Source organism: Lynx rufus, unplaced genomic scaffold (genome assembly GCF_022079265.1).
Source record: "Lynx rufus isolate CCGP_SWC_20201006 ecotype Redwood Valley unplaced genomic scaffold, mLynRuf1.p SCAF_9, whole genome shotgun sequence".
NCBI classification, from domain to species: Eukaryota; Metazoa; Chordata; class Mammalia; order Carnivora; family Felidae; genus Lynx; species Lynx rufus.
Window position 1 is genome coordinate 113,108,842 of NW_025814897.1, and position 24,858 is coordinate 113,133,699.

Consider the following 24,858-nt stretch of genomic DNA (forward strand, 5'->3'; position numbering starts at 1 on the left):
CACACCCCTGCTGGACGACGCGCCCCTCCCTCCCCCAACCAACCTAGAGGAGGCCCCGGTCTCTCCCACCGTAAACCAAGCGTGTCTGTTTGCGTCACAAGTTACAAGGGCCGCGGGGTCTGGCCCCCCTTGCTCGGGGCTCCGCCTTGGGAGTCTGTCTGCACCGTGGCAGGCTCCGCAACGTCTCTGTCTTTTCTGCCCAGGGATGCCCCACGACACGGATGCACCTGTCCGCCGGGACGCGTGGCTACAACAAATGAGGCTGCTCCGAACGAGCTCCTGCAGGTGCTTGGGTGGCCGTGTCCGGTTTGTTTCCTCCTGGCCTCCCCCGAGGTGTGCAGTGGCTGGATGACAGGGTAGGGCACGTCTCGCTGGACAAGACACTGCCTTCCTTCCAGACGGGGGCCGCTGTAGGCACCTACAGCAGTGAGCCGGACTTCCCGCCACCCTGTGTTCGCATTCACACTTGGTCTGTCTTTTTAATTCAGGTGTGTGTGTGTGTGTGTGTGTGTGTGTGTGTGTGTGTGTGTGAGAAATGGGCGGTTTTAAGTTACATTTGCCCCCAAACACACACACCTTTTCTTTAACCTCACCGTTGCTACCTTTAAAATAAAATCAACTCATGGGGCCCCCGGGTGGCTCCGTTGGTTAAGTGTCCGGCTTCGGCTCAGGTCGTGATCACAGTTTGTGGGTTCGAGCCCCGCGTCAGGCTCTGAGGAACCTGCTTCGGCTTCTGTGTCTCCCTCTCTCTCTGCCCCTCCCCTACTTGTCCTTTCTCTCTCTCTCTCTCTCTCTCAAAAATAAATAAACATTAAAAGAAAAACTAAAAAAAAAAAAAAAAGATTCCAAGACCTGGACCAAGAACCAAAAATATCAACCTCCCTGAAGCCGCTGCTACTGAACCCACAGTGGCCAGGGCGCGAGAAGACAGCGGCCACGGCCATGTACCCAGAAGCGCCATTTCTTACCCCAAAATAACCAGGGTGAGAATGGCAGGGTAGCGATCAGGACAAAGGGGGTCACAGCACCTACAGGTTTACCTTCCACACTCACACAATTCTTCCCTCTATTCAGTGATGGGAAGAGACTTCAGTAAATTGAATTCCATACATGAAAACCGTCTTTGTGTGGTGTCAAAACCGTGAGCCAGTTTGGTGTTTATATGGAATTTTATTTGATGACCTTCCCTAGGAAACTGAATCCACAATTTCATTACAATGGCTGCCACCTGTCACACGGGAAACAATTTCTGAGTTACGGACTAGAGTTGTCTCGTCAAAAAGCAAGATCCCGGGGCACCCGGGGGGCTCCGTCAGTTAAGCATCGGACGCTTGGTTTCGGCTCGGGTCACGATCTCAGTTCCCGGGTTCGAGCCCCGCGTCGGGCTCTGCACTGACAGTGTGGAGTTTTCTTGGGATTCTCTGTCTCCATTTCTCTCTGCCCCTCCCTCTCTTTCTCTCTCTCTCTCAAAAATAAATAAACGGGGGCACCTGGGTGGCTCAGTCGGTCAAGCGTCCGACTTCGGCTCAGGTCACGATCTCGCGGTCCGTGGGTTCGAGCCCTGCGTCGGGCTCTGTGCCGACGGCTCGGAGCCTGGAGCCTGCTTCCGATTCTGTGTCTCCTTCTCTCTCTGCCCCTTCCCTGTTCACATTTTCTGTCTCTCTTTCTCAAAAATCAACAGTAAAACATTTGCTAAATAAATGAACTTAGAAAAAAGCAAATATCCTGTGAGAGCCAGTCCCCCTGTGGGTCTGCTCCCTGCTGCTCACTCTCACCACCTCCCGAGCTCGGGTCAGAGCCGTAGACGCCAGAGCCCGGGTGCTGATGTCATTCACTGTCCCCAGTTCCCCGGAGAAGAAAAGGAAATTCAAGACCCTCTCTCCTTATCACCCTGCCCGCCTGTCCTCATACCTCTTAGCGTGCTTATAAATAAATCCAGGCTAGATCAGGTCCTTTGGAAGAAAAAAGACATCCAACGTGTAATTAACCCCAGTGCCGCAGAAGGAACTTATTATATAAAGGGACTTTTTTCTCCCTTCTTTTTCCGTCATACATCCTAACTCACGGATCCTATTGTGGGCACACTGACCACTCAGGGAGCGTGCTGAATGCCCAGCGGGTTCTCACTGCTAAAATGTATGGGAGGTACGTGAATTAAATTCAACACGTTGAAATAACATAAAATTGCATTTTAATACCTTTAGGAATAAAAAAAAAATGCCAAAGACATTTGCTTTATTAGGAAAAACCCGGAGAGAGTGACTTCAGCTCTCTGTAACCAGCTAGTAAACACTGGCACAGAGAGGGGGCCGTTCTCCTACACGAGTTTTTAAGATCAAATAAATTCAAATAATTCGAAACCACCAAAACCACAAGCCAAGGGCTCAGAGCTCCCCCTTTGGGGTCCGGGGCCTGAAAGGGGGGATCGGTACTCAGATACCAGCTCTAAAACCCACCTCAGACCGGGAAACGCCCTGGAAGGATCCTCTCCCGGGAAAGGGTCGTTTTTCGCACCCGGGATGGTGGGGTAACTGTCCCCGGCCCAGCTCTGCAGGGTCCGCGTTCCAGTGGATGACTCCCATTCTGGAAACACGGCTCTGCTTAAGTGCACAGTCACCTAATTGCTCAGGTAACGCTTACCACGCTTCACCAGGGAGAACGGCTGCCATCAGGATGTTTTCATTAGAGCAGCTACGTGGATGTTTATTGCTTTTAAATCAATCCACTTTCTGATTTAGCGTATTTACCTTGTTGCAGCCAGCAGAGGAGACCCTGCCAGGGGGGGACTTATGCCAGGCGGAGGGGGGCGTCAGGCCTCAGAGGGAGCGGCAGAGCCCCACCCGAACACCCTTACCCTGCAGCTTCCCCTTTACAGGACCTTGAGAAGGCACAGGTGCCCGTCTGTGACGGCGGCCCTGGGGGCTGGCTGGGAGCCGCAGGACCCAGGCTCACACCCTCTTCCCCCAGACTCTCTCCCTGGTCACCCGGAGAATGAGGGCCTGGCGTTCCCCAAGCCCAGGGACTGGAGGAAATCACCCCGTGTGCACCTGCCGGTCCTGGAGCCTCCAGAGAACCAGAGGGAGAATGAGAACTCCAAGCTCGCACAGAAAGGGCCCTTCAAAAAACCAACTTATCTTACAAGCACGTATGAGACGTTGAGAACCCAAAAAGCAGGAAAATTCTGTTGTGGAAAGCCTTTAAGTGCAACCCCGAGAAACCTCCCGGGGGAGAGCGCTGTTCACTTCGGAAATGCCCTCTCCTCACTGCAGCGTGCGTTTCTGCCTCTGTCCCCTCGTCCCAGTGACACCCCGCGAGGGCGAAGCTGACCGTTCTCCGCCACCGACTTGTGATCATGACTACCTTTTCCGGATGATTGCTGGGTATCGCCCGACATGTTTGTCCTTGGTCTTGATGTTACAGATCAAAACACTGAGGTCTTCTTTCCAGCACAGGATGCGGTCCCTTCGAGACACTCACTGCCACGGGGGGGGGTCTCGTCTCAGCTGTGAGTGACAGCTGTCCCGAGACCCGCCAGCACGTTAGCACCCTACGCACCCCTGCCCCCGCAAAATCCCTTAGCAACTACGTCCCGGTGTCTAACATTTTAATTCTTTCAGCTATGATTCATGATGCCGTCTGTGGACAGATAATGAGAGACAATGATCCCCAAATAGTCATCGCTCAGCAAGTAGCAGCCCTGCCCCATCCCAGTTACGGGAAGGCCCTGGAGGCCACACTGGGGATGCCTTCCCTGCTCACGGCACTTGCCCTGGGGCCCCAGCTACCATGAGGCTTAGGGGTGAGGTGCCTGCGGTGAAGGGAGCAGGCCTGTGTCCCGCACGCCGAGCCTGCCGCCGGACCCCCCTTGCCCCGGCTGCTGGCCCCTGGCGGGCACACAGGCAGGCCTGGAGGGCAGACCCCGCAGTCCCGATCACCCTGCACCTCGCTCAGACGGCGGGGAGATGCCGAACGGTGTGCAGCTGCGGGAAGGCCGGGGGACTTTGTGCCGGTTAAGTGACGGAGGCCGATGATTACCTCCTCGCCCTCTTCCCGGTGACTCACGCCCCATTCTGGAGACGACGTCTGCAGGTGGCCGCGTGGCCTCAGGAAAGCTGGCACGGGAGGGACAAGCCAGCGCCGTGTGTGAGAGCGGCTGAGGCGGGATTTAGTCTCTGGTCTCCGCCAGCTTTGCGTTCAGGAAGCACCAGGGGATTTCCTTCCTCTGGCCACCACCCTGACCACGTGACAGGTCAGCAGGGCCCCTCCGTTCTGGCCGTCCTTTCTCGGTCGTGCCCACGCCCCGACCTCACCCAGAGCAGCACCCCTGAGTGTTAGCCCCCAAGAATGTTCCAGAGCCTGGCTTGTCTAGCTCAGGTCTGCCCCCTGCAGGTGCGGCGGCGGCCGAGGGGGGTCACCTGTTCCGCAGGGCCCACGGAGGGGCCCCACCCCAGCTCACAGGGGCTTCAGGCAGACACGGACAGGGGACGTGGCCGGCCCAGGGTGACTTCCTGTCTGACCCTCTGCCGCAGAAAAGAGCTGGGTCTCCCTGGCTCCCCGGAGGAAGGTACCAGGCAGGGAGGCCCGGGAAACACACAGAAGCACACCCAGGTGTCTGTCAGCCTAGGCGTGCGAGGGGAGTTTATTTACAAAAATTCATGTTTTACCTGATTGTATTTCGCCCAATTGCCCAGAAGGCTTTAAAGGATGACTTTGATTTTGCAACTAAAAGATCCGTCTTCCCATCTGCCCCGCGTCGGGCTCCTCCCTGGGGGCCGTGCCCCCCACCCTCCTCCCCAGGCGGGCAGGGGCGACCTCTGCAGCGGGGCGAGCACCTCCCGTGTGTGTCGTCGCCGACTCAGGGGCCACGTGCTGGGTGTTCTCGGGGATCTGAGGACGGCCGGCCGGGGCCGTGACGTCACAGACGTGGGCTCAGAAACTGAGGCCTCTGGTCTGATCAGTGGGGTCCCGGTGGTCTGCGGGACGCCAGGCCTGACTTCCCTGGTTTGCTTCGCTCCGCTCTTATCGGGAAACAGCAAATGGGAAAGCGAGGCAAGGAGAGGTGACCGAGAAAAGCCGCCACGCAGAGGAGCGGCGGGCTGCGTCCAGGGGGAGCGGGCCGCCTCTCTGTGCTGCGCACGGTCCAAGGTCCCAGCTTGCTTCTAATGCCACCGTGGGCTGAGGCCGCACCTGGGCGTCAAAGAGCTGCCACGTGAGCATCTCCAACCAGCCCCACTTTAAATCGTTGCCCTGCCAGAACCAGGAAAGAAAGGCATCTGCCATAACACAGGTGCCCACTCACCTGCCGCGACGAGAGCCGAAGTCCACAAGAAGGAATGAAGCCCCGCACCCTTGGCCGCTGTTCCGGGGGAGGGGTCGGGGCAGAAAGGCTGCCAGCACCTGCCCGCGGGGGCTCCGGCACCAGCTCGGAGGACAAACGTCAGACGCTGCTCCTAATAAGCAGTCACAGCTCGCCTGCCCCGCGGACAGGGGTCAATGGTGCCATTCCCACAGACACAACCCCGGCCTGCGTCACAAGGCCACCGCCCACTCCTGGCTTCTGCGTCCAAGCCACGTCCAACCCAGGTGGCTCCGACAGCCCAAGAGTCATTGGAGTAAAAGTGCCAAAAGGCTCTGTGGATGTTTTTCAAATCAGTCATCAAAAGCAACCGGGCAGTGCCTAGGTATCTGACGGCTTCCAAAGCTAGAGAGGGCAGAGCTGAGCCGCCGTCCCGGGCCAAGGCCCTGCCCCTGGTGCCAGAGTGGACTGTGCTTGCTGTGTGACTTTGGCTCCCTGACTTGACATCTCTGAGCCTCAGCTCCCTCATCTGCAGCAGGAACGACAGATCCTTCCTCCCAGGCAACTTGTCCATTACGGCGAGATTCTGTGCGCAGGGTAATTAGCGCAAACTGCCAACCCTCTAGCACTCAGTAAATGGTAGTTTCTAGTACAATCGCTACTCTTTGTGAGAAGCACTCTGAATAGACAACGGGACAGTATGTTTGAAAAACACGTTGTACGTAAGGGGAAGAAAGGAGAGAATAAGAGGGAGACGGAGAAACGGTGACTTCTCCGTATTTCCTTCGTTTTATAGCGTTGACTTTAGAACGATGCAGATATTTTGTGTATCTATAAACATTTAAAAGATCTAAAACGCGGCTGTTAAAAATCAGAAGTAAAGTTAAACAAACTGAACGTAAATGCATACAGAGCTGGCGGTGTAAACACACAGAGAAAAATTGTGCCAAATGACCTCCAAACACAGATGTCATTGCACATCCCTAACAGGATGTGCTCTGATGACAAACGTAACTTCACCATCCGAGCATCACATTGCTGGCAGGCTGTTTCGTGTGTGCTCCACGGAAGGAGCCTCCACTGAGCGCGGACAGGCGTGGTGAAACGGCCACAGGCAAGCGATCACTCCCCCGAGAAGAGAGCGGAGTTAGGAAAGACGACACAGCGGACATTTCCGTAAAGCATCTCAGAGCTACCACGGCGACGAAGACCCGAGGTGCTGAGGCTCTGTGCAGGGCCACGGTGACGAAGGCTGCTTTGCCCTGCGATCGGGTGCGCATTCCCCACTCAGGGACAGGGCTGGGAATCCGAGGGCCGATCCCTACCGGGTGCAGAGAAATCAGCGTGGTGTTTAACAACAAGCAGAGCTAGTCAGCAGTCAAAACCGCAGACCTGCAGGCAAAGTCCGGGTGGGAAGGAAGAGTGGAAAACTGAATGAGGCATTTAGCTGCTTTCCCTTTCAAGACAAACCTTAGGGGCCTCTGAACCTGGGAGGGACAGAAGGCTAAAGAGCGGGGCGTGAGCACTGGGGTGGAGGGCCCACCAGGGAGAGGGGTGTCGTGAGCACAGCAGGGGCTCAGCTGACAGCATCCGAGGGCCCCACGACGGGACAGAGGGCAACCCGGGCTGCAATGAATCCCCACAAAGCTGAAACCCAGCCTTGCCTCAGCCCCACGTGTGACCAGACTAGAGAGAAGAGCCCCCAGTCTATCTCCCTAGCACAAAAAGGGGTAATCGTCTCCGAAACCAAAGAACATTATCTGCCTGGAGTCTATTTTTTGAAAACATGTGCAATGCTCGGCATTCAATAAACATCACTCATCATTCCCAGGGACGGTGCCAGGTGGGGGAAAACAAACAGAAAACTCAGTCAACAGAAACAGACCCACAGATGATGCAGACAGTCGCATGAGCCACTGAGAACTTTACAGTAGTTAATATTTTCCAGAAAATAAAGGACAAGCAAGGGAAAAGGGCTGAAAAGATGGCTAATTTCATCAGAGAACTGGAAAGCCTGAAGCAGTGAAAGACCTTAACGTGGGGTCTGCAACCACAAGACCCCTAAGAGAAAACAGAGACAGTAATCTCTTGGATGGCAGTCTTAGCGACACATTTATGGATCTGCCTCGTGGGGTGAGGGAAACAGAAACAAAAATTAACTGTTGGGACTGCACCAAAATTAAAAGCTTTTCAGAGCAAAAGAAATCATTAACAAAACAAAAAGCCTACTGAATGGGAAACGATATTTGCAAGTAAATATTCGATAAGGGGTTAATGCTGAAAATATATAAAGAACTTAAATCAACACCCCAAATCCAAAATAATCCAATTAAAAGTGGGCACAGGACCTGAATATACATTTTTCCAAAGAAGACCTACACACAGCCAACAGACGCACGAAGAGATGCTCAACATCACTCATCATCAGGGAAATGCAAATCAAGGCCACAATGAGATACCACCTCACACCTGTCGGAAGGGCTAGACTCAGAAAGACAAGAAACAAGGGGTGTTGGCGAGGATGCGGAGAAAGGGGAACCCTCATACGCTGTTGGCGGGAATGCAAACTGGTGCAGCCACTCTGGAAAACACTGTGCAGGTTCCTCAAAAACCTTAGAATTACCTACGATCCAGTAAATTACACTACTGGGTATGTACCCGAAGAAAATGGACACGTGAATCCAAAAAGATACACGTACCCCTATGTTTATTGCAGCATTATTTAAAATAACCAAGATACTAGAGGTGCCTGGGTGGCTCAGTCGGTTGAGCATCCGACTTCGGTTCAGGTCATGATCTCATGGTCCATGGGTTTGAGCCCCCCTGCCCCCTCGCGTCGGGCTCTGTGCTGACAGCTCGGAGCCTGGAGCCTGCTTGGGATTCTGTGTCTCCCTCCCTCTCTGCCCCTCTCCCACTCACATTCTGTCTCTCTCTCTCAAAAATGAATGAACATTAAAAATTTTTTAAAAATAAAATAAAATAAAATAAAATAAAATAAAATAAAATAAAATAAAATAAAATAACCAAGATACGGAAACAACTCAAGCATCCATTGGTGGATAATAGGTCAAGAAAATGTGGTGTGTTTGTATGTATTTGAATATATACTCCATGCATATATACCGTTCGGCCATATTGCAGGAATATTACTCAGCCATAAAAAAGGATGAGATCTTGCCATTTGCAGTAACACAGGTGGATCTAGAGGGTATTAGCTGAGTGAAATGAGACTAAGAAAGACAAATACCATATGATTTCACTTACACATGGAATCTAAAAATAAGAAAACAAAAAAACCAAACGAACAGTTTAAAACCCCCACACAGGCTCTTAATAAAGAGAACAGTCTGATAGCCACCAAAGGGCAGGGATATGGGCAAAATAGACACAGAGCATTAAAAGACAGAAACTTCCAGCTCTAAGATAAATAAGGCACAGGGGATGAAAAGTGCAGCGGGGACACTGTAATGACGTAAGGCGACACACGGTGACTACACCTGCTGCGGTGAGCCCGAGTGAGATACAGAGCTGTCAAGTCCCTCTGTCCTATGTCTGAAGCGAATGTAACATTGTATGTCAATGGTACCTCAAATATTAAAAACAAAAAAAGAATCGACCATGACCTCCAGACCTGAAAACACAACATGTGCAATTTAGGACCTAGAGGGTACGTTTAGGATCCAACAGCACAGAGGAGAGGAGTAAGACAGCTGGAAACTAGGTCGGGAGGAAGCTCACAAGCGAAGCACAGAGCGGGGAGAGAGGGGACCACGGCAAGGAGGAACGGAACACGCGGAAGCTCGGACGTGTGTGACCGGACAGCTGCAAGGCAAGACGAGGAAGGGGCAGGCGTGCTATCCCGTGTCACGACCCAGCCGATGCAATCCATGAATCCAGAGACTCAAAGAGGTGTGTGGATTTGGGGCAACAGGAGAAACAGCATCTGAGCAGATGCTGAAAACAGACGGAGAGTAAGGCAAACGACCATTACCTACACGTATGTGAAAAGAAACAGGAGGGGTCAGACCAGAAGGAAGGGCCGATCTGGAACCTGCCCCCGACGAAGACAGGCTAACCGTAAGGCTGAATAAATCATCTGCAGAAAGATCAAAGCAGATAATGTATCACCAGCATGAAATCTTAAGGGATTCTGGCAAAAGAAAAATGATCCCGTGGAGGGGGGTGGGGGGGGGTGGGGAAACATGGACATTCAGGAAGAAACACAAAGCAAATGGAAAATAGATAAGGAAGTGATGGAGGGCACGAAAACGTACAGGTATATAAATTTCTAAATGTGCCATCAAAGCCAAGAGACGAGAAAGAGAAAGCTGTGTTGGTGACATAAAAATAAATTACAATAAAATCTTATGCTTTCAAAATCACGAGCAATCAAAAGAATCAATTTTATTTGTAAAAATCTGTAACCTACGGCTGCTAAGCGTTGCAATACCTACCCATATTATGACAAACCGACATCAAAGAGCCCCAAGCCCGAACCCCGAGACAGCCAAAACCCAGTGGGCAATCTTCAAGGAGCCAACACCCTCTAGGAAGCGGGAAGAACCATCAAGAAGGAAAAAGCCTGCTCTCGGTGGCAAGAGGGGCTGAGAGGTGATGGTGCCCACAGCTCCTGGACGACGGTCGCGTGTTTGACAGGGAGCACGTGACAGGTGCTGGAATATTTCTCCCATACGGGTGACGGCCCGGACTCCTGGCTTTCACCTGCACCCTTGAGCTCCAGATCATTCCGCTTGAACCCTGACTAGCTTAGCGAGGCAGCCCCCCTTTCCTTCCAGCCTCTGGCATCCAGTGACCAGTCAGCAAGTGCCCCAAGACGCAGCAGTGAGCCCGATGTCCAGCCACAGTGGGTTGCTGTTCCCCAGACGCCCTGTCACCGCAAGGAACACCAGGTCTGGGAGTGGCTGTGACATGCCTGTCTTCAGACGCACTAGGGTCAGCATCCCTCCCAATCGTGCGGCTGAGACCCCTGACTTCGCGTCTGAAGCATTTTCTACGCATCCAGAGGCTTCGGTGGGGCAACCAGCCCAGAAAGTGACGCCTCTTCCTCTCTCGAGATAGCGGTGAGCACGCCGGACATCAGCCCCTCTTTCGTGGTCTTTCTCTCCTTCCGAGTTGGAGCCTTCATGGAGGACTGCCTTAAGGGGAGGCCACCGTCATAAAATGGCACCCATAACGAGCAACTCTGGAGCCTGGCTTCTGTCTCCCCTCAAAACGCAATGCTTTGAGGACACGGACAGTGCCTTTCTGTCCTCTGGCCATTGCCCACCGCCAGTCCTACAAGGTCAGCTGGACCCTCCCTCCCCACCCCCGTCCCGGCTCAGATTCTCGGCAGATGGAATTGAACACCCCTGCCCACCGCACACCATTACTCTAAGCCTCCCTCCACCAGCCGCTCAGGAAACGTAGAGAGCCAGCTACAACATGACAGTTTGCAACACAGAGGGAAGGTGTGTGGGGTTTCACAGTGGGCCACTATTTATATCTGCATGAATCAGCAGCCTGACGCTGTTTCTGTAAAAGAAAGCCATGGGCAAGTATATGCCGCGTTTCATCAGTGACTTTATGGAATAAGTATTTCAAAGGTATCCTGCTACATTGACCCTGATCCAAGAAACACATGCATTTTATTAAAGACCGCCCACCAAGGTGAAGAAAACCCTTTTAAAGCTTGTAGGTGAGGCAGCGGGTGGCCGTGGGTACCGCCTGGAGATCTCCAGAGTGCTTAGTAAGGAAACGGCACGTCGGGAAAACGTGTCCTTGAATCTCTTTCTGTATCCGAGCCCCGCCCCGGGCACGAGCAGAAATCGTGAAATGTGCCTTTGCAAGGGGCCAGGCACTTAACACCTGGCAGAAGCGACACGCGAGGCCAGGCATTTCTCCACCCATCCGAGCCCAGCAGGTCTAGCCTGAGATGTCATGAACGCCCACCCGGTGGGAAGCCCACACGGCACCAGCCTCTTGCCGTCCTGGCGCATAGACAGTCTGTCCTCCTCATTCGCGGTAGCTCTTGTCTGTGAAGTCACTGTGAACGCCGATGTAGCGAATACCGAGCTACGTGTGAGGGAGACGCAGGGGTTAGGTTCCCACAGCCTCTGCTCACGTTTTCACTAAGCCATCGGCGCTCAGCTGCCTTGATGAGTGTTTCTGGGGGGGGGGGGGACACCTTGTCTAATACATACAGTTGACTCGCCAACACTGGCCTCACGGAAGCAGGGCCACAGCTCACGCGTGGACGACGCTCAGCCGACACGCACTTTCTCCCTAGGACACGTTCCTGCGCTCACATCGCCGGCCAGCTCGGCAGCACTGTGCCTGGGGGCTGCTGGAAGCCATAAAACACCAACAAAGAACACGGAAACGCACAACTTAAAATTGCTCCTTGTTTTTCTTTTGGGCTGACACGTTGTAGTGAGCGGGCGAATTCACACGCACGGAGCCTTGCGCACAATGAGACGGGATACGGGGGTCTTCAGAATCCCCTGGTCTGGCCGGAGGAACAAGGCGAGGCCACCCCCACGTCCCACCACTGATCGCCAGCCCCGCTCTGGTTCCTGGTTGGGTCCTCCCCACCTGCTTGCAACCGAAAGGGGAGCCAGTGGTTGGAGCCTTCGGCCGCCAGGTGTGGGGGAAGGAGGAGCCCAGGCGGGCACCCATCGTACGCTTGTTAAGGCAACTCAGTATGTGAGCCTCTCCGTTTAAGGAAATGAGGACCCACAGTGTGAAACAGACTCCGAAGAAAGAAACAACGTGGAGACACAAGGGTCTTGGTACCTGTGTTATAAGCAGTAACACTTTCCCACAGTGAGTAGGAATCCCTGAGCACGGACTCTGAATGCCGTTTAAATATTCATGGAGATACCACATTCCATCTTCGGAAACGACCTCACAGTTACGTGCCCCGTTCACGCCTTCCCTCCTGCTCTGTGTCCTGGGTCATTTCGCCACCCGGCTCAAGGGTGGCCAGACCACAGGGGGTGGGCTTGTCCTGTGGGGCCGGCGGATTTGGGCCGGAGTTGGAGGGATGGGGCCACCGGGGGGAAGCATGAGAGTCAATGCAAGGAAGGAAGCCCAAGACAGCAGACCGCCTTGGAAAGTGAAGAGTTCCCCATCTCTGAAGGAGTGCAAGCAGGGGAAGCCAAGATCGTGAGGACATGATAAAATGCCGTAAAACACAGGCAAGGTGCCGGTGGCCAGTGAGAGCTTTCAACACCGTGAACCACCTGCCCAGATACTCAGATGAATGGGAGACACTGTTATAGGACCTGTCCCCGCCTATGAGGATGGCCCAGGTTCCACAATTCCTTGGTCACTTAGGAGAGACTCCAGGAATCACAGCACTCTCCCGTGCACCCTGGGTCCCAAAGGTGCCTCGAAGGAAAGGCTTGTCTATCTGAAAGGAGAGCAGTTGAGGCCAGAGGTCTGAGACAGCTGGTCGACCAGCCAGGAAACCTAATTCAGCAGGGAACGTGGGAGCCCGGAGCCTGCTTCAGATTCTGTGTCTCCTCCTCTCTCTGCCCCTCCCCGATTGGCACTCTGTCTCTCTCTCTCTCAAAAATAAGTAAGCATTAAAAAAATTTAAAAAAAGGATGGAGACAAACCAGAGTCCTAACACCAACTTTAGAGCCTCCAACTACCTGTAAAGCAACAGACAAAAGGAGTTCAGACCACCACACACTGTCTTCGCCAGAGATTTGTTTTGTTAGCAATCCCGTGGCTTCTGATGACCACATTCAAAGGTAGAAGCCACAGTGGAAATCGTTGTCAGTGAGAGAGACAGAGAGCATGGTGGCCAGGTGAGTGAGGACAGGGCAGGGACTTGTGGCTTCTCCATACAGTCCCCTAAAGAAGAGGGACCAGAGGATGTGAGCGAGTATAGACAGCAAGGACCCCAAGCGGTGGGTAAATTACACCGGCAGCACGGGCGGTCCCTACCGAGACTCAGTCAACGCTGAACTTCCCGGGAGGAGCGTCGTTCCTCACCGGAACCAGCTCCTCGCATCCCTCTCCTTCCCTGGGATTTCTCGACTGGCCTGACCTTTCTGGAAAAGCGGCTGGGAGCTGCAGCCGGTAAATCGGGAGCCTGGAATCTGTAGCATGGGACAGGCACTCTGTGCTGCCCAAACTCCGGTTCTCTGCCTGGAGCTCGAACGTGACAGCCGCCAGCCCCAGACAAACGGAGATGATGAGCAGAGAGACCCTGGGCTTTAGGGAAAAGTCATGGGCTCCAAGCGGCTTCTGTCTGCAAGGAAAGCTGAAAGTCCCCCAACAGCAGATACCCAGACGCATCCAGACAGAAGGTGCCCCTGGGGCGTCTCCTAGAACTAGCAATGGAGAATACAGACATCTTACGGAAGTCCCAAAGTCAACTGGCAATCAGAAAAGAGGGCCAAACACTCAGGACCAAACAGAAACCCCAAAGCCTTTCGTGGAGATCTGCCGACTGGCTCTACGGAGGACCCACCCACCGGGGGTGGATGCGACTTGGGCTCAGCACCTGCATGAGGCCGCCTCCCACCCAGATGAGCTTTGCATGGGGGACAGGAGGCCACATCACCAGCAGCCCCCTGCTGTCTCCAGACCCTGCGACCTCCTCAGGGCCCAGGGAGCAGGGCCAGCCCGCACACCGTGGGCAGCCCAGGCACCAGCGCGCCCTTGAAAAGAGCTCCCTTTCGGCCGCACGGACTTGGTCCTGTGATTGCCGTGACGATGACCCTGGCATACGACCCGGGTTCTATTCCTGTGCCGTGAGTGGGGATGTTACTGACCTCGCATCCACAGGCACCAAAAGCACACTGAGCGCTCAGCGTGCCTGGTGCCTGGGAGGTGCTCAGGGGATGTGGTGGCTCCCGCCATCAGCCCCGAGCATGCCCCCATGGAGAGGCAGGCAAGCAGGACGGGAAGGCAGGACTTAGGGAAACAAAGTCTGGGCCGAGATGCGGTGGCGTCCCTGTTCAACTCGGGGATTGACTGTATTTGAGGAACACAAACCCACATCACGCCCTCACTCCTTGCCTCCATTCAGGTCCCCTGCTTCCCCCTGGGGTCTTTATGGTCCTGCTGAAAGGCCACGGCTCTGCCTCAGCTGCCGGAGGGGTACAGCCTGATTGGTCCAGAATCAGCCCTTCTGATGAGACCTGGTAGGACAAGAGCTCGGGGGCCCTGGGACAGGGTCTCAGCACCACTGAGGCGGCAGGGGGAGGTCCCAGGTACATCTCTAACCCCTGTAAGCCTAGAGGGGATGCTCAGCGGCTGAACAACACTGAGTGAGCGGGTAGAGGCAGCCGGCCTCATGAATGTCATCCACTTAGTTGCTGCTCTGGGGTTTTGTGGGAACGGCGTCCCCTCCCCAAGGAATGGCATGTTCCTAAAACCAACAGTCATGTTCACTCAAGGGGTGACAGGAACAAAGGCTTAGGGTTGGGGTTAAGGGAGGCAGGTGGAGACCCCTGGAGACAATGATGATGTAGGGTGAGGATACCTGCGGGCACCCCCTTCAGGGAGGGGCTATGAGCTTCCCCGAGGGACAGGACCGGCCAAGCAGTCCTGGGGAGGGGCTCCAGGCACAGGGAAGGGCGCCTGTGAGCCCCTATCCAGAACCTTCTCCTCTGGCCACTAGCCTTTCCCTCTTGGGGTGGGTAGAGTGACGGCCCCCAAAAGATTCCATGACTGGATCCCAGAGCCAGCAAATACGTGACCTTCTGTAGCAAAACAGGTGTTTGCCGAGCGACGAGGTTAGGGATCCGGAGAGAGAGACGTTGTTCAGGACGGTCCGGGTGGGACCTGAATGTAATCACAGGTGTGCTTGTAAAGAAGAGGCAGAGGGAGATTTGAATACAGAGGAGGGGCCCCGTGACTGCGGAGGTGGAGGCCGGAGGGGCACAGCCACAGCCCGGGGTCCCTGGAGCCCCAGAAGCTGGAGGAGGCAGCACAGCCCTGAAACACCTCGAGTCAGACTTCCGGCCCCCAGGCTGCGAGGGTACATTTGTGCTGTTTTAAGCCACTGTCCTTCTCCCCCTCTGAGGACCCCCGGTAGAAATGACTCAATTATGGAAGAGCTGGCCGGTTTCCAAACACAGAAAGCTCAATCACCTTAAGTCTTTCTCAAAAGGGGTGAAACCACCCCACCCCCGGGGGGAAACAGTTCTCGGGGAACGAAAATATCTCACTGTTTGTATGCATACAGCCCAGCTATGCACCTAATACCCGAAAAAACGTTAGCGTATCCGCGGTGTTAAAGCTTCACGGAGAGGCGATCAGGAAAGGAACGGTGAGAAAGGACAATCTGAGCAAAGTGGCCGCCGGCGGGGGTCACGGGGCCACTGCACTCGTGGGCCCACCGAGGTCTGCGGGGAACCTGCAGGGGCCACGTGTGGGAATACCACGATGACAGCAGGGGCCCCGTCTCTGCCCACCCCACCCCCGCCCCTGCCCAGAGCCTGCTCACCCTGGCGGGGAAAGCCGCAAATGGGGCAGGATGGTGGGAGCCCAGGGGGCACGGGGCCCAGACGGGCTGCGAGGTTGGAGTCCACGGTCCCCTCCCAGCTGATCTTCACACGGATTCGTGACACTTCAGCCTCAGGCCCAGAAAGCCGCTGGCCCCTTGCGTGGCCCCCAGGCGGACGCTCCAGAAATGGGAGCCCCGCCCTCGTCGTCCCTGCTGCTGGGGCTCTTCCTGGGGAACTAGGTGGACGCCTCACCAGATGCGCACACGGGCACGTGGCTGCGCCCAGGGCCACGTGTGAAGAGTGACGGCAGGGGACAGAGTCAAAGACAAGATACGGAGCAGCACACAGAACACTCAGCACCCTTGGCCCAGAGCACACGTCCTGCCGTTCAGGTTGGCTACGGGCAGAATGTTCACAACCCCCTCGAACTCCCGTGTTGAAGCCCACCCCGACCCCCGTGTGTGGTATTTGCAGGTGGCGCCTTTGGGAGGTGGTTGGCGTCAGATGAGGCCATGGGGAGGGGGGCCGCGACGGGATTCACGCCCTGGCGAGCGAGCGCGGGCAGAGCCCTCTGTCTCTTCAAGCACACGTGCAGGCAAGGCCAGGAGAGGACACGGGGGGCGCATGGCGTCTGCGAGCCGGGAGGAGGGCCCTCGCCGGCCACCGAACAGACTGGCGCCTGGATCTCGGACCTCCAGCCTCCGGAACTGTGGCGACAAACGTCTGGTGTTCAGCTGCCCGGGCTGTGCTGTTCGGTGCTGGTGGCCACATGGACTGACACCAGGCCGTTTCCACTTCGCTTCTACGCGGTAAAGAATCCGAGGATTCACATGAGGGGGCGGGTATTTCTTCAGGAGACACACAGCTGATTCGTAAATGTCTCACGTCGGTCACGGGCACCCGGCTTCCCACCTGCTGCACACCTGTGCCGAGCTGTCCCCCGTTAACATCGCCACTTAGCGCCCGGCACGGAAAGGCGCAAGGACCGCGTGACCCACGGCCTCCGGCACCCACGGTGCATTTCAGCTCCAGTCGCGAGGGTTCCAGGTCTGGTGCTGGAGGAGAACGTGCATCCTCTCCACTCAGAGAACTTTACGGTTTGTGGGGGGAGGTAGCTGAGGCCGGAAGCATCCGCTCTAACACGGCGTGTAAACAGCATGTTACCGAGTAACGTGGGAACCGAAACGAAGGGTCCGCGGCCCAAGGCTCCCCAGGAATACATCCTGCAGAGGAAGAACTTTGGTTCTGAAGGGTGACTAGGAGTTCCCAGGCAAAGGTGAGGTCATGGTGGGGGGAGGGGCAATATTGGAGAGTTTCTTTTTTTTTCTTAGTGTTTTTTAACGTTTCTTTACTTACTTCTTTACTTATTTTTAATTTCTTGTTAATATTTATCTATTTTTGAGAGAGTGAGAGAGAGACAGAGTGAGAGCAGGGGAGGAACAGAGAGAGAGGGAGACACAGACTCCGAAGCAGGCTCCAGGCTCTGAGCCGTCAGCACAGAGCCCGACGTGGGGCTCGAACCCATGAACCGTGAGATCATGACCAAGTGGAAATCAAGAGTCGGACACTTAACCCACCGAGTCCCCCGGGGCGCCCCTACCCATCCCCGCCTTCTGATGGACGAACAAATAAGGCAGAGCACGAGTCCTCCTAGGGGCAAACACATCAGGTGACCCCCGTTTCCTTTGTTTCCAGGCAACACTCTGCCTGGTGCAGCCCACCCCCCTGTGCCCGGCGGGCTGCCCCCAGGGCCTCGCCCCAGGTCAGGGTCTCCCCGTTCTCGCTGACCCCCCGTTGGGTGGGGCGCACCCTCAGCAGCACCCTGAGACAGCGTGCACATGAGGAATACGGGTCTCCTGGAACACTGGACACTGGCTGGGAGGGCTCTTCCCTCGGAGCCCCAGAGGAAGAACTGAGGTCACGGTCAGAGAGCTCCCCACGCTGCTGCTGGGATATTCGAACCCCGATCCTTTATACAGAAACTGGCTTCTCTCTCTTGAAACGTAAGGGTCACGTTCCGGGGCGCCTGGGTGGCTCCGTCGGTCGAGCGTCCGACTTCGGCTCAGGTCGTGATCTCACAGTCCGTGTCGGGCTCTGTGCCGACAGCTTGGAGCCTGAAGTCTGCTTCGGATTCTGTGTCTCTCTCTCTCTGACCCTCCCCCGATCATGTTCTGTCTCTGTCTCAAAAAAATAAACGTTAAAAAAATGTTTTTTTTTTAAGTATCATGTTTTTATTTTTATTCCCAAAGTTCTGGGCTCTAGTGACCCCTGTCCCGGCTCTGGGCCTTTGCTCATATGTCACCCTGGAAATTCAGGGGCCGTTTCAATCGAGAACCTCGCGTCCTGGTCAGTGGCATTGTCTTGAAAGATCTCTTTGCTAATTTCTTCTCTGTTTTCTGCTTCTTCTGGAAACTCCATTATTCAGATGTCAGGCCCACGTGGTGACTCCCTGAATTTTCTGACACCCCACTTCTGCCCATCTCCTGACCCTCTTCAGGGTCGCTGCTGTCATCAGTAATTCTCGAGAGCCCCCTCAACGCCCCATGTCACACACATGCTCTACCCCCCTGGTTGCATTGACGGTACTATTTTCAAAGTTCCCTTCTGGTGTCTGAGTTTCTCAGGTTCTGTCCGGCGTCTGCCTTTCACGCCGCGGTTTCCCCGAGCCAGCCCCATTTTCCATCGGAAACACGTGCACGCAGAATGGAAGCTCTGGATGTCAGCTGCTCTGGGCAACAGGAGGACCCACAGGGCGCTTTCACTGGGCGTGGGGGATGAAACCCAGCTCACTCGGCAGAAGGGCTCCATTCCCAGAGGTGACAGCAAATGCAAAGGCCCTGGGGTCAGAACGTGTCTGGAGTGCTTGAGAAAAAGCAGGTGTCCGGAATAGAACGAGCAAGCCGGGAGGGCGAGTTAGGAGGTGGTCACGTGACCCCCCCCCCCACCTTAGTGCAACTTCCCAGTGTCCCCCCCCCCCCCACCACCACGTGCAGCAGAGAAGACAGCACAACGGGACAGATCCTGGGACTCGGCTCACGACGTCAGCACGGAGTGGAAGGTCATGGGAGAAACGAAATTGCCTTGACCTTGCACTAAAATCCATGTGGATTTCAAGGACACAAGGCACAAGCAAATAGTTTGGGTTTTGAGTCGCTAAACACAACGATTCAGGAAAGTGCCTCGCGGGAATAAGGAACAGAGGTGCCCGTTGAGCGCATTTCATCGGTTTCCCAGAAAATATGCAAAACCAGAACCGGATGTCCCCAAAATGTCAGACTGCCTCTGCCGCTGGTCTGCCCACCAGCCCAGAAGCAGCTGCTTCGATAAGAGCACGACTAGGACAGAGTGTGTCTTCTAGGACGGTCTTCTGCAAGGCGCTCACCACACCATCTCAAATCGTGCATGAGAAGGTGTCCGTCCCTCTCCGTCTACACCGCTGAATGAGTGAGCTCGACGTGCACGAGATCGATGTGCATTCCATACAAAGTACGTGAGACACTCGTCGTCTGGGGGATGACAGCCGGGGCTTCAGATAAGACACAAGGTCACTTTCAGGAGCCAAGTGATCCCCCAGGGGACACGCAAGGCCACACGCTGGGCGCCGTAGAATCACAGAGCGAAGGGCTTGAAGACACAGGAAGCATCGCCAGGCAGAACTTACGGGACTCTGCCTGCGAGGCAGCCACAGCCCGGTGCTTTGAAACGCAGTCCCTGTTTCCTGCTTCGGCCGTCTTCCTCCTGCTTTTACGTCCTGCATGACGGTCGAGGACGAACACAGGGTCCGGTGGCCAAGGGCAACCTGCACTGACCCTTACCAGCCACGGGACCCAGTGTTCCTGGAGAGGAGCCACATGAGAAACGACTGCCGATGACGTGAGTTAGGGTCAGTGCCAGGCGGGCAGAGAGCTGCACCCACGGAAAGGCAGCCCATCCCACGGCACTCCACCTTGACGGATTCCACCTCTTCCCGCCCCCTTGCCCTCCGACGTCCTGCCTGTATTAACACTAGACGCCAGTCTTTCAGAAGACCTCTCCTCACCATTTCCTCGTCTCCTTATTCCTCACGCCCTGTGTCCGGACATCTGACCAGCAGCCTAGAGACAACACAACTGCGACCCACGTGGGGAGAAAGGCCACCTCTCCAAATATGTCGGGTGCTGGAAGGCCTGCCTGCAACCCCAAGGAAGTCCCTTTGGGGGAGGAGCTTCCGGGAGGCAGGAAGGACTCATCAATACCCCCGTGTGCCAGCCAGAGTTCCCTGGGGGACACACCCATAGGACGTGTGCGTGGACACACAATTAAGAGTTGCTGCGGGGCCAGACAAGTCTGAAATCTGTAGGACAGGCCGGCAACCTGGGAACTCAGGCAGATGTTCTACGTTAGGGTCATTTTTTTCAACATTTTTTTAAAGTTTATTTATTTTTGAGAGAGAGAGACAGAGCATGAGCTGGGGAGGGACACAGAGAGAGGGAGACTCAGAATCCGCAGCGGACTCCGGGCCCCGCGCCGTCAGCCCAGAGCCCGACGCGGGGCTCGAACCCACAAGCTCTCCATTACAGTCTTGAGGCAGAATTTCGTCTTCTCTGGGAACCCTCTTTCCTTTTTTCTTTTAAGGCTTCCCGCTGATTAGATGAGGCCCACCTACGTTATGGAGGGTTCATCGCCTTCACTCAACTGGCGGGAGACGTGGTTTAACCACGCCTGCAGCGCACCTTCGCAGCAATGCCCACGTTACTGTGGTTAGGTAGCTGGGTGTGAGTGCCTAGCCAAGCTGGGCAGCAGACTGGCCACCAAGAGCTACCCGACCTGCGTTCCATCTTCACGTAGACCTTCTACGTCTTCAGACTTCCTTCCGTTCCATTTGTCTTCAAAATCGGGATACGTTGTTTTTTGCTCCCTCGGGCTGAACGGTCCAAGGCACAAAGGACCCCTAACGTTGCTCACTCCGAGCCAGGATACAAGGTGTGCTACAGAAAGTGTGCCGAGCGCTGGACTGGAGGTCCGGAGGCCTGGAGACCACAAACCCAGCCACTCGCTTACTTCGCATCCCAATGCGTCCATCTCTCTATCGTCCCATTTCATCTACGAATCGGGCATAACAACGACTACTTCATTGGGATTTTGAACATCAAATGACAACATTCGGAAGAGCGTTTGTAAGCTTTAGAATTCTGTGCAACTGGCAAGATTCGCCATCATCACCATCATTGCCACCGTCACACCACTGTCCCCGTCGTCATCGCTATCATCACCGCTATCACACCGTCCGCCGTCATCACTATCTCTGCCGCTGCCATTGTCACCACCATCGCGGCCACCATTCCCATCGTCATCTCCATCACCGCCATCATCGCCGTCACCATCCGCATCCCCATCATCACGACCCCTAGCATCCCTTCACTACCAGCATCGTCACCATCACCATCATCGTCATCCCCATCGTCACCAACATCATTATCGCCACCACCATCACCATCCTCATCACCGTCAAAATCATCATCACCATCATCACCGTCATCCCCAACATCACCACCACCATCAACGTCACCACACCATCACTTTACAGGTTCATTTTCGTCCCCTCGAATTTCAAACGGTGAAATCTTAACTCCCAAGCGTTAGCGTTTGCAGAGAGGGCTTTTAATGTTAAATGTGGTCATAAGGGTGGGACCCCAATTTGATGGAACTATTGCTTCCACAAGGAAAGGGTTAGACAGCAGAAAGCCCCTCCTGTCTCTACATATGCACAGAGGAAAGACCAGCGAGTAGGTGGCCATCTTTCAGCCAGGAGGAGAGCCTCGCCCGAAACTACATTTTCTGGCACCGTGACCCTAGACTTCCAGCCTCCCACACCGCGTGAAATAAGTATCTGTCGTCTAAGCCTGTGGCGTTCGGCTACGGCTGCCGGAGCTGACCGAGGCCACCGCCACCGTCAGCGTCACTGTCTAATCTACACCCAGGGGCCACTGTAAGCGCCTCTCCTCCTCCTCCTCCTCCTTCCTCTCCTCCAAGAATCATCTCTCTTGGGATTCTCAAACCCAAGCAGGCACCAGGATCTGAGAGGGCTTCTCAGAACCCAGGACACCAAGCCCTGCCCTTGAGCTTCTGGCTCCGTGGGACCAGGGTGGGGGAGGGCTGCGCATCTGCATTTTCCCTCAAGTTCTGGAGTGTCACCGATGCTGCTGGTTGAGCATTTGGAGGAAACCATGAAGCAAATGTTTGGCCAGATGAACTCATGGAACGGGCCACGATCTCTCAGAACAGCAGCCGAGGAGCACGAGTGTTTTGCAGGGAGCACATCTGATCCTCTCAAAGGGCGCAGCAAACTATCGCTTCAGCCACACTCTGGACAGTAAGGGGTTCCTCTTCCACAACTGGGAGGCGGGCGCCGTGAGCGAGAATGAGAGCCGCGCACTTCGTAGGCGGGGCTCGCAGGCTGAATCGCATCTCTGCATCGTCACGGTGTGAGAAGGCAGGGGACACGAGGGAGGGACCCAGCTCCCAGAAGCCGCGGAGCCCGTCTGGGCATGCAGACCAAGTAGCCCGGACTCTGAATCCGCCGGTCACGTGAACAACGCTCGCAGCATACAGGGTCCTATTACTCAGCTGCATTTTGCATAACTGTCTTCCAGACCCATTTGGGCACTTGACTGATTATCAAAGGAGAGACAGATGGCCTGGCCTCGGAGCTGGTGCCGCCCTGCCCCCCGGGAGTGTGTACCAAGCACCCTGCCAGGACTCCCGTAAGGGGTGTCCCGTCCCAGGGGATCGCTGCGATGACGCTTCAGCAGGGGGGAGACCCACGGGGGAGGCCACCTATGTGCCTTTGGTCCTGGACGCCACGCACGGCTACTTTCCGGGAGCACCCCGTGTCAGTTACCAGGCGCTGCCCCAGAGTCGGAAACGGGTCTTCTGTATCCCCAAAGGGCTCACTGTGAAACAAGGACATCAGCTTTCCTTTTCTAAGCAGCTGAAGCAATAGTTTGACTTGAGAAAAGTAAAAGGACCAAAGAAATGTTATTTAATGACAAAAAAAGAAATCTTTAAACCAGGACCACCAGCAAGCCACAGCAAAGCCCTCGGGGGCAGATGCAGGCAAGTGGAAGGTGCCACCGTGGCCCCTAAGCACCCCCGGCAAGAGGACGTTTCCCAGGACGGTAAGGGCGGCCTTCTCAGACCCGTTAACAAACCGGGAAGTCACGTTCACGACCCATTTTGCTGTAAATGCCTGAAAGCCACAAGATTCGAGACCACAATCCAGGCCCACCGCCATGGGTCAACGATGTAACTTTTACGGGTGGTTTTTAAACAGCCAGCCCAGGGTTCGGAGCAGACTGGTTCATTCTCAGGACGTCAAACCCGTCCTTAGGAGCAAGGCCTGAGAAGGGTGCGTGCCAGTTCTGAGTCGGAGACCTCCTGGCTCGGTAAGAGGTAAAAATTACCTCCAAATAAAAATGACGGTCACTTGGGTTTTCCTGTAAGTGGAGACATCCGACCACATTCAGGGTCAAACAGCATTTCTGTAACTTAGCCCCGCCCCCCCCTCCCCCCACACACAAATCTGTTTTCGCCCTAAACCATCTGGTCGGCTGCATCGAAATCATCCATCCAACAGGATTTTACTCAGCTGGAAGGGGGAACAAGGCACCCCGAGAGCGACCACGCGGACGGCCCTCAGACACAACCCGCGGAGAGAAAGAAGCCGGACACAGAGGCCACACGGCGTGTGGATCCTTTTCTGCGGAATGTCCAGAACGGGCAAATCCACGGACAGAAAGTGGATTCGTGTTCGCCAGTGGCTGGGGGCGGGGGAGAGTGGGGGTGGTAATGAGTGGGGTGGGGGGGGAGGGTTACTTGGGGGGTGATGAATCCACACAGCACTGAGGGTTGCACAACATCTGGAATGTTCTCAGGGCCCCTGAAACGCGCCCTTTGAAATGGTCAAAACGGCCGACTTTGTGTGATACATACCAGCACAATTTAACCACGAGGAGGTGGTGGCTTTGCCCTCCGCCCCGGAGCCCCGTGGCCACCGCCGGGCTGGCGTCGCCTCCCTCCACTCCGGGACAGCAGGCCCCGTGGGGGTGCCAGACGACGGCAGGCCGCCTCCCCACGGCAGAGCCACAAAGCGCCCCCCTTGCAATCGGCCCGCAGAGGCTGTTCGCACGCCCACAGGGGTGAATGGCTGCGGGCTCCCGCCGCTCTGCCCACCGGGAAGGAGGGCTGCGGACGGGCAAACCGAAAGGCGCCAGCGGCTCCGGCGTGAAGGGGGCACAGGCTCCGAACCAGCCAACGTCCCCGCGAGACGAGCCACTGGACACACGGGTCCGTGCGGAAACCGCGTGGCCTCCCGCGACGGCGCACGCACGGGTGGTGCGGCTCTGGGCGCTCCTCTTACCTGAAACGGGGTCTGGCTGTTGTAGTTCTTGAGTTCCTTGTTCCCGCCTCGGAACAGCAGCACTCTGGCACAGCTGTCCTGCAGGGGGGAGAAGAGAAGCCCGTTTGTAGGCCGGTGGCACAGACGTCCTCCAAAGGGACACGCTCCGAGGCTCTGCGCACAAGAAATCCGGGACGCGCACGCAGGTCTGCAGGGGGCACCTCTGGTCACGGGGGCATTGAGGAAGAGGGTGAGCGCAGGGGGGCGGTGAGGACGGGGGTGAACGCGGGGGTGGTGAGGATGGGGGTGAGGACGGGGGTGAGCGCAGGGGGCGGCTCCAGTCACCAGGGCGGTGAGGACGAAGGGGAACGGCCCCGCACCCTCTCGGGTGACGCTTAACTTCTCCAAACACTTTGGGATGACAGCTTGGCAGAACCTATGAAAATTCATAACGTGTGCACCCCACGGCCAAACCCCTCCCCTCCTGAGGGCCGTGTGCTACGGAATGTCTCGCACGTGTGTGTAAAATAGAGGAAAAACACGTAAGTAACACACAAAAAGAGAAGACCTGGACACAGCATAAATGTTCTGCAATAAGGGAAGTGGGAATACATTCCAGAACATTCTTCGCCTGGAAAGTTGTAGGAAAAAACAAGGTAGATCCACAAAGGCTGACAAGAAATAGACCCAAGAACTTCCAAGCAAAAACAAGTCTCAGA

General features: G+C 55.6%; 1 protein-coding gene across 1 annotated transcript in view; it reads right to left on the reverse strand.

Moving 5' to 3' along the window:
• Positions 1–24,858, reverse strand: part of SHANK2 (SH3 and multiple ankyrin repeat domains 2) — a 431,931-nt gene that overhangs the window by 345,624 nt on the left and 61,449 nt on the right. The window contains exon 8 of the mRNA XM_047071362.1: positions 24,161–24,238. Within this exon, the coding sequence (XP_046927318.1) occupies positions 24,161–24,238 (78 nt within the window). The remainder of the gene's footprint in view (positions 1–24,160; positions 24,239–24,858) is intronic.